Below are 10,506 nucleotides of genomic sequence, written 5' to 3' on the forward strand. Positions count from 1 at the left end.
ATCTTTCTAATAAATACAGAAGCAAGTAATAATGCACCCATCTTTAAAGTTAAAATTAAAAGGCTAAATTTATTGCACATTCATTGACAGTAAAAAAAAATTCCTGCTGCTTTAACTAAAAAACTTTATGCAGGTGTTTTCATTTTACTAGAACCTTTTTTGTCTCTCATTTCTTCTTCAATTTCACCTAATTCTAATTCCTTTTATTTAATTGTCAACAATAAATATTTGCATTACTCAGTCTAACAGACACACCTGTTTTTAACAAATAGATTAATTATACATAAATTAGCCCATCAAAACCTCCAAACACATCTATCTCTTGGCTTGTGCTGAACTGCTTTGGCTCTCAAGTGACCTTGGGTAAAAGCAGGATTTTATATTCTCTAAACCTTTCCTTCTAGGCTCTCAAACTCACCTGCATGGGGTCTGAGAGAAAGGTCTTCCTGTGGAAGTGCAAATTCCTCCCTGGGTAGTGGAAGATAGAGACTGGAGCTCTATCCCCCAAAAGTAGAGTAGGGAGGAAACGTGTTGATATCCTAGTCAGACATAGGACTACCAAAGAATCAAACATGTTCCATTCAACCTGAATTTGTACATCCTGAGAGACAACAACAGAAGAGAAATTCGCAGCTCCCTATATCTGCTCATTAGACACATATCCTTCTTGTTACTCCAGCCCCTTAGTGCCTGGTTCCTGTAGGGACACTGGTCTTGAAAGAAAGGAATATATATTTTTTATTTTAATTTTTAAAATAGAAATTATATTTTTAAATAATGAATATTTAATTTTGATATCAAAATAAATATTTAATTATGATATTTAAATGACATTAAATTTTCTGATTTATTGCAAATAGACAAAGCACTTATTTTATTGATGAGAAATCCCTCAATTATTTTAATTACCATTCTGTGATTTTTTAAGGTTTTTGCCATAAGGCTTGTGAGCTTACCAGAGAGGAGAAAGGCAAAAAAACAGTTGAGAGGGAAGTGAGAAATCACCCTCACTCAGTGGGGAATAGCCATGCCACAATCTCTTCTCTTCCCCATTCTCCTCCTGAGATTTTGGGCATGCATGCACACATGCCCAGTGTGATTTTCAAGCCAACAACCTGGATGAAACATGCTTGACCATGTGGGAGTTAAGCACCTAAACTGCCATGCCACCTGCTAGCCTTGCCTTTCTGTGATTTTATCCGCCCCCCAAAAGAAAATGCTAGGTAGAGGATGACTCAAATAGTCTAGCTCTTCATAAATTCATATTAGATAATAATTAAAGATTTTGGGGAAGGAGGGAGGGTAGTGATGTAATTTTTTTACATAAAATCACTGTATATCTTTACAACATACAAAATAAATTTTCCCAGTATAAATGCATTATATTCATGTATTAATCTCATCAAAAATATTTTCCCTGCTGATTATTCTCAAAAGGTCAGGTTAGAAGTCAGGTGAATCCATGGGAACCAGCAGTTAGTGTAATGGCTATGTCACTGGACTCCCACGTAGTCGACTGTGGTTCACATCCCAGACCCGGTGGCTTAAAACTCACGCCGGGCGCATGTGCGTGCGTGCCCAAGATCCTGAGAGGAGAATGGAGGAGAAGGGATTGCGGCATGACCATCCCCCCTGGGGGTTGATTTCTCACTTTCTGTCTCTCTGTCTCTGTCTGTCTGGCAAGCACACGTGCCCTATAGCGAAAATCTCTCAAAAAAAAAAAAAAAAAAGAAAAGAAAAGAAGTCAGGTGAATCCATTCTTTATTTATTCTCTGTGGACTTTCCTGCCTCCAGAGGTCTAAACTCAGTGCCTGTTGCCAATCCGAAATTAACATTTTCTTCATAACCTAAGACTAAGGAGTCTATTTTTGTTAGTTCATTGGCTTTTCAAACTATTGGCAGCTGAAGATAAGTTCACAAAATTAGTATTCCCTCTTCAACAAGAGAGACAATTATTGTCACGTGCTATAAACCACGTGTATTTAGTATAATCCTTTGGTTCATAAGACTTTTGATGCACATGTAGGAATTTTATGCTTGTAATACAAATTAAGAATGGTCATTTAGCCTCTTCTTTATACAACATTTGATAATTGTAATTTTTTTGGAGAGGTTTTCACTATAGGGCACATGCGCTCGCCAGACAGACAGAGAGAGATAGAGAGATCAAAAGTGAGAAATCACCCCCCAGGGGGGATGGTCACGCCGCAATCCCTTCTCCTCCATTCTCCTCTCGGGATCTTGTGCATGCACGCACACGTGCCAGGCGTGAGTTTTAATCCACCGGGTCCAGGATGCGAACTATGTCGACTATGTGGGAGTCCAGTGACATAGCCATTGCACTAACTGCTGGTCCCTCGATAATTGTAATTTTTATGCACTGTTAAATAGTATAAGATATTATATAATTTTTCTCGTTTAATTTTTTGACATTTCCATTCTTTTTTTTTTTTTTGGAGAGGTTTTTGCTATAGGGCACGTGTGCTTGCCAGACAGAGAGAGACAGAGAGACAGAAAGAGAGAAATCACTCCCCAGGGGGATGGCCATGCCTCAATCCCTTCTCCTCCATTCTCCTCTCAGGATCTTGGGAACGCCCACACATGCGCCCAGCATGACTTTTAAGCCACCAGGTCCAGGATGTGAACCACAGACGACTACGTGGGAGTCCAGTGACATAACCATTACGCTAACTGCTGGTCCGGACATTTCCATTCTATAAGGTCGTAGTATTAGCAGATTCATTCTACACTTGCACACTGGGGCTCAGACAGTTAAGACATGAACTGAGTCAGAGATGAACTTTGAGTGGAAGTCCATCAAGATCTTACCAATTTCTAGCACCGGGAAGAGTGCAAAGGAAATATGAGTTCAAGGATAAAAAGAAAAGATGTCAAATTTTCAACCATAAAGAAAATGTTTTTATGTATTTTTAAACCTTCTTTATTAATGTCTAATTAAACTTTTAACTTGGACAGTTGTAGATTAATATGTATTTGTAGGAAATAATACAGGGATATCCATGTGTCATTTATTCCATTTGCCAATGATAACATGTTGCAAAATCACTGTACAATATCACAACCAGGAGATGAACATTGATAGCAGTCAAAATATACAACAGTTCCATTAGTGTAAGAATTGGAAGTTTCCATTTAGAGTCATATCTGCCTCCCTGCCTTCCCAGTTCCTGATCTTTATTTATCATGAATACAATATTAACATTTAAAAATATTTTATAGAGTACAACAATATCTGCTTAGGAAAAAAAGTGCAATCAAAATTGCTGGGGCCAGTATAGCCAGTGACTAAAGTAGATACTGTAAACACAGAGCTAACGCAGAAACAGAATCTTAAAAATGACTCCCCAAAAATGACCAGTTATTGAGACCAGCAGTTAGCGTAATGGCTATGTCGCTGGACTCCCATGTAGTTGACCGCAGTTCGCATCCTGGACCCAGTGGCTTAAAACACACCGGGCGCGTGTGCGTGCGTGCCCAAGATCCTGAGAGGAGAACGGAGGAGGAGGGATTGTGGTGTGGCCATCCCCCTTGGGGGGTGATTTCTTGCTTTCTGTCTCTCTGTCTCTGTCTGGCTGGCTGGCGAGGGCACGTGCCCTATAGCGAAAACCTCTCCAAGAAAAAAAAAATGACCAGTTATGAACATACCAACATACAAAACTTCACATTACCAAGAAGAGCAGTTAAACGACTAATATATGATGAAGAACTGACAAAAAAAGTGAAACACTGCTGTCAGATTTCCCTCTTCTAAAACAGAGAATGGTTTGGCTGCCAAGTATAATATTTTCCATAGACATAGTACTTGTTACTACTTTTTTTAGTAAAGCAACAAACAAAATTACTTGGGATAATCTGTGTCATTTGAGAAGAAATTATACTTAAAATTCCATGTTGTCCCATGAAATAAATGGGGATATATAAATGATTCTTTTTTTTTTCTTTTTGGAGAGATTTGCACTATAGGGCACGTGTGCTCGCCAGACAGACAGAGAGAGACATAGAGACAGAAAGCGATAAATCACCCCCCACAGGGGATGGTCACGCTGCAATCCCCTCTCCTCCATGCTCCTCTCAGGATCTTGGGCATGCACACACACGCGCCCGGTGTGAGTTTTAAGCCACCGGGTTCAAGACGCGAACCGCGGTCGACTACATGGGAGTCCAGCGACATAGCCATTACGCTAACTGCTGGTTCCCAAGGGATATATAAATGATTCTGATGCAAGGTTGAGAATAACTTTGGAAAAGAAAGAAAATGACTGAAGGACAAACTGTTGGGTATCAAAGACCACAGCAGACACCTTAGTGAAGGGGTTACTTAAATTCTGTAGAGATTGCAATCAAAGTAATGGGTACTACAGACAATAAATAGAACCATGAAGTTTTATTTCCACAAGATTATTAAATAATCATAATTTGGGGTTGGCTCTGTGACCTGGTAGTTGAGGCAGCCAGATCACATATGGCTGAGTACAGAGTTTGAATCCTAGATCTAGCAGCTTGAAAAACATGCCAGATACATCTGCAAGGATTCCCAAAGTCCAGAGAAAAGGGAGAAATGGAAGAGAAAGAATTGTGGAATTAACAGCCCCCTCAAAAGGGTCATTTCTCCTCTCCATCTCTAGCTTTCTTTCTCTGGAGAGCAAAAAAAAAAAAAAAAAAAATCAAACTTTTTTGTCTCTGAGGTTTTGAGCCATGCAATCGTGGGCACTTTTTAGGTCATAGAGTTAGTTGCCCTTTTCTAATTTTCCCTGCAAAGAATCTTTTCAAAGCTCTCTTTATATCCTTATTCCTCAGACTATAGATGAAGGGGTTTAGCATGGGGGTGACCACAGTGTACATCACAGAAGCTGTTGCATTTGAGTGTGAGCTGTGGGCAGCACCAGCACTAAGGTACACACTAAAACCAGTACCATAAAATAAGGACACAACTGAGAGGTGAGAGGCACAGGTGGAAAATGCTTTATACCTCCCTTGAGTTGATGAGATTCTATATATGGAGAAAACTATCTTAGAATAAGAATAAATGATACCAGTAAGAGGACCTCCAGCTATCAGCACAGTTCCAAAATATATAACCATATCATTCAGAAAGGTGTCTGAACAGGCAAGATGGACCACTTGATTAAGGTCACAGAAAAAGTGGGGGATTTCCAGGTGTGTACAAAATGACAACTTCAATACCATTAAGCTATGTAACAAGGAATAAAGGGCACTCATGATCCCGGATGCCAGAACCAGCTTTCCACATAGCCAAGGGTTCATGATGGCTATATAGTGCAAGGGGTGACAGATGGCCACAAACCGATCATAGGCCATCACGCTAAGGAGGAAGTTGTCCAATCCTACAAAGAGTAGAAAAAAATACATCTGGGTGATGCAGCCTTTAGAGGTTATGGGTTTTCTCTGTGTGTGTATATTTACTAGCATCTTTGGAACGATGGTGGAGGTGAAACAGATGTCTACAAAGGACAAGTTGGAGAGGAAGAAATACATGGGCATGTGCAGACGGGAGTCTGAGATGGTGGCCAGGATGATGAGCAGATTTCCACATGCAGTGATCAGATACATGGAGAGGAAAATCCCAAATATGAAGGGCTGCAATTCTGGCTCCTCTGAAAATCCCAGAAGAATAAATTCTAAAATTGTTGCATTGTTCTCTGATTCCATGTGGTGAGTGTGACTAGGAAAGGGAAACAAAATAAAATAGAACAAAACACTTTAAAAGGAGAGCAATTTTCAAATCAATATGCATTTCAGATATAGTTAAAATTCCATAATTTATAAATTATAGTCAAGAAATTCATTTCTATCATTTGTTTATGGATAGGGCTTCCCTATTGCTATTGCTGATTAGGATTTCTTTCCCATTCTGTGACTGGCCCTCAAGATTCAGGTATTCTAGAGTTTTAGTAAGAAATTATTTCTTGCATTTGAGTAATTCACATGTTCCAGACACTGCATAAGTAATGACTATAGGGTACTGAAAGACAAAAATTTCAGTGTTGCAAAGATGGAAAAAGAATAGAAGCAGATAAATAAATACTAGTTCCTCTCATTTTAATTGTGGTGATAATATCATGTCTGTTCCATAATACATACACTCTTCAGATATACACATTAATGTGTAGTTTCTTGTATATCAATTATATCTCAAAGAGATGTAAAAAATAATCAGCTATATACACACTTCTCTGATAAGGAGACAAGGTACTCTACCAAGAACATGTCTGAGAAGTAGAGGATTTTCCTCCCTCCTGACACTTTAGAATCAACACCAGAAAAGTAGAAAAAAAGTATATAATTCATTCAATGACTAGAAACAAGAACAGAGTCGCAAAAAATATGAAAAAAACTCTCCCTCAGTGAAACACAGCACGTCTTCTTCAATCATAAACAATATAAAAGAACTCACAGGAATGTAAGAAAAAGAATTCAGAATATTCATGGTGACAGGAATGAGACAATCTTTTCAAAAATTGAAGGAGGTAAACACAATAAAAAAGAACCAATCAACACTTCTAGAGATGAAGACGGTATTACATGAAATTAAATCTCCCTCAAAAGTATTAATAGCAGATTGTACCATGCATAAGACAGACTCTCTGAGTTGGAAGAAGAAACCTTTGACTTAGATAAACTCACCAAAAAAAAATTTTTTTATTTTAAAATGAGGATATCCACCACAAATCTTAGATTGGTAAATATCACAGACAAAAGCAAGATTGTAAAAATGACAAGAGAGAAATGTTAAATTACTTGGAAAGTTTATCTTATTAGGCTAATATCAGAACTCTCAACCAAAACCAAGCAGGCAAGAAAAAATAAAAAGGCATATTCAAAATATTAAAAGAAAAATTATTTCAACCAAGAATACTATACCTGACAAGATTGTCCTTTAAATGGGAGAAACAAATAAATTCATTCTCAGACAAATAAAAGTTGAAAGAATTCACCAAAAACAGACCAGTTCATCAAGAAGTAATAAAGGGAGTACTACATCAAGAAAACTAAATAGGAACAGACAGAAATAAGAAAACAAAAACCAACCAATAAAATGGCTAACAAAATAACAGCGACAAGTGCTCAAATATCAATAACAACATAGAATGTTAATGTATTAAATACTCCTATGGAAAGACACAGACTGGCTAAATGGATTAAAAAAAAAAAACTTCAATTTGCTGCGTACAGGAAATGCACCTCATGGATAAAGACAAACATAGACTAAAATTGGAGGGATGGAAAAGATATTTTATGCCAATAGAAAACAAAAAAGGCTGGGGTGGTAATATCAGACAAAATAAGCTTTAAGACAAAAGTTGTAAAAAGAGACAAAGAAGGAGTAGAACTAAAATGGTTCATTCACCAAAAAAATGTAACACTTATAAATATCTAGACTCCCAAATCAGGAGGACCCAAATACATGAAGGAAAGACCAGCAGAGCTACAAGGTGAGATAGACTGCAACACACTAATCATTGGGAATTTCAACACCCAGCTATCTTTTTTGGACAGATTATCTAGACAAAAAATAAGCAGAGATGCAGGATCTCAATGACACCACAAAGGAAATGGATTTGGTAGACATCTATAGAACTTTCCACCCAACAAACACAAAACACATATTCCCTATATGGAAACGTTTTGAAGACTGATTACATAATAGGGAACATAACAAGTCTTTACAGAGTCAAAAGCATAGAAGCTATAGCCAGCATCTTCTCTTAGCACTATGGAATTAAATTTGAAATTAATTTCAGAAAAGATTCTTCAAAATACACAAACATGGAAACTCAACAATCTACTCCTGAATGACTTTAAAACCACTGAAAAAACTAAGACTGAACTCAAAAGATTCATTGAAATTAATAATAATGAGTACATGAGTTTCCCATGACACAAGGAAAGCAATCATAAGAGAAAAGTTTGTAGCAATTAGTGTACATAAGAAAAACATGGAAATGTGGCAAATATACAACACACCTCAGGGAACTGGAAAAACAGACAAACAAACAAACAAAAAATGCCAGGGGGTGGCAAATATACAACACACCTCAGGGAACTGAAAAAACAAACAAAAATAAATGCCAGGGAAAAAGAAATAACAGAGATTTGAGCAGAAATAAATAAACTAGAGCATAAATGATCTATACAGACAATAAATGAAACCAAAAGCTGATTCTTTGATAAAATTGACACACTGTTAGCTAGACTAATTAAGAAGAAAAGAGGAAGGAACCAGATAAATCAAATTTGCAATTAAATAGAAAATATTACAACAGATATAACAGAAATACAAAAGATCATTTGAAAAAATTGTGAGTGACTATCTACCAAAAAACAAGAACAACCAGAATGAGATGGACAAGCTTCTGGATACATAAGCTACCGAGACGAATCAAGAAGACATAGAAAGCCTGAGTAAACCAATAACAATGAAATCAAATCAGTGGTATATAAAGAAGAGCCCAGGTCTCGATGATTTCACTTCTGAATTCTACAAAACCTTTAAAGAAGAGCTATCTCCCATTCTACTTAAGCTACTTCTAAAGATCAAAAAGGGCAGAACCCTTCCAAATATGAAGCCTCCATCAACCTCATCACCAAAACAAACAAGGATATGACAAAATACAAACTACAGAACAATATCTTTGATGAATAGTTGCAAAAATTCTCAACAAAATACTAACAAGTCATATAAAATTACACATTAAAAAGATTATACTCCATGACCAGGCTGACTTTATTCAAGGATGCAAGAATAATTCAACATATGCAAAACCATAAATGTAATACAACATATTAACAGAAAGAAAGATGAAAACCATACAATCATATCAATTGACACAGAAAAGCATTTAATCAAATACAACATCTCTTTATGATTAAGACTCTCAACAAAATTGGCATAGAAGGGACATTTCTCAACACAATAAAAGGCATTTATTTAAAAAAAAAAAAAAACCATAGATAGAAAAAAAAAAAAAAAAAAAAAAAAAAAAACCATAGATAGAGAAGAAGATTCCTCCATGGCTCCTGAGAACTAGTGATTTCAGGGGAAAAAGAGACATGAAGATTTTCTACTGATAATTCAGCCTCCAGCCCACAAATCCAAGTGGTAGGGAGCCCCTCTATCCTTCTCTCTGTCTCTGTCTCTCTCTCTACCTCTGTCTCTGTCCTCTTTTTTTGTAATTATTCCTTTTTTAAATGATTTAAAGTAAAGTATTTTCTCAGCTTTCAGCCCTGCCTTTATCTCACTAATAATCCACTCTCCCTCTCCCACTCAGGAGAAGTAAGGGGCAGGCCTTTGGAAGAAGATTCCTCCATGCTCCTGAGAACTAGTGATTGCGCCACATGGTTTTCTATTTTTTGCTTTTTAAAAAAATAATAATATTTTTGGGGGGTTTTTTTCCTTCTTTGTTGTTTTTTCTCTCTGTTTCCTTTTCCTTTTCTTTTACCTCATCACTCTGCTCCTCAATATCCATTCACTGTTTTTCTAGACAGATCTAAGGGAACAATAGCCAAACATCAAAATACTATCAGGGTTAACATATTCATCAATATCCACTGAATCTGCTGCACAGAGGGATAAAAATGGAACAGCAAAGAGATTCCAGATCACCTTCTACACATTCCTGAACACTCAGATTGAACTTCAAGAATTAAAATGAAACACACCACCCATCAGATGAACAGAAATCACCGCAAGGCCACAAGAAATATTGGAAAGAAAGAAAATACCTCTCCTCCCTGGGAAAAGAATAACTCCTCTTCATCCATAGACAGTTCAATAGAAATCATGGAAATGTCTGATAAAGAATTTAAAATATTTATAATGATGAATCTAACAGAGATGGAAGAGAAGAGAGACCATGAACTTCAAAGAGGCAGGAGAAAGGAATTGATGAGTTCCAGGAGGTGAGGAAATTATTGCAAGATCTAAAAGAGAAACTACACACTTTAAAAAAGAATCAAATGTACTTGTTAGAGATGAAGGCTATAATATAGGAATTAAAAATCTCCCTTGAAAGTATTAAAAGCAGACTAGATCATACGGAAAATCAAATCTCAGATGTAAAAGAGAAAATTTCTGGCCTAGAAAAATCTACCACAAAGACTGAGAAACTTGCCAAAAAAAATGAGAATAATGTATGAGAAATGCAAGATACCATCAAATGTCCAAACATCCAGATAATTGGTATCCCAGAAGGCAAAGAGACTCATAAGGGCATTGATAATCTATCCCATGAAACCCTGCAAGAAAACTTTGCAAACCTAGAGAGGCACTTACAGATCCAGTCTCAAGAAATACAAAGGACCCCAAATAGAATCAACCCAAGATCTTCTCCAAGACACATTACAGACAAATTGACCAAAACCACAGACAAAGACAAGATACTAAGATTGGCAAGAGAAAAACATCAAGTTACCTACAAAGGACATCCCATCAGGCTAACAGCAGATCTCTCATCGGAAACAATG

General features: G+C 36.8%; 1 protein-coding gene across 1 annotated transcript; it reads right to left on the reverse strand.

Annotated features, from left to right (window-relative positions):
• Positions 1 to 4,740: 4,740 nt before the first annotated feature.
• LOC102493913 (olfactory receptor 7A10-like) lies at positions 4,741 to 5,691 on the reverse strand. Its single transcript, XM_006147149.1, has one exon. The coding sequence runs from the start codon at positions 5,689 to 5,691 to the stop codon at positions 4,741 to 4,743; it is 951 nt and encodes a 316-aa protein (XP_006147211.1).
• Positions 5,692 to 10,506: the final 4,815 nt, after the last annotated feature.

This window comes from Tupaia chinensis, unplaced genomic scaffold, assembly GCF_000334495.1.
Source record: "Tupaia chinensis unplaced genomic scaffold, TupChi_1.0 Scaffold000201_1, whole genome shotgun sequence".
In the NCBI taxonomy this organism is placed as follows: Eukaryota; Metazoa; Chordata; class Mammalia; order Scandentia; family Tupaiidae; genus Tupaia; species Tupaia belangeri.

What these genes read in the sequence shown, in the direction of transcription:
- LOC102493913 (XM_006147149.1), bottom strand. Translation starts at nt 5,691, where the DNA reads ATGGAATCAGAGAACAATGCAACAATTTTAGAATTTATTCTTCTGGGA.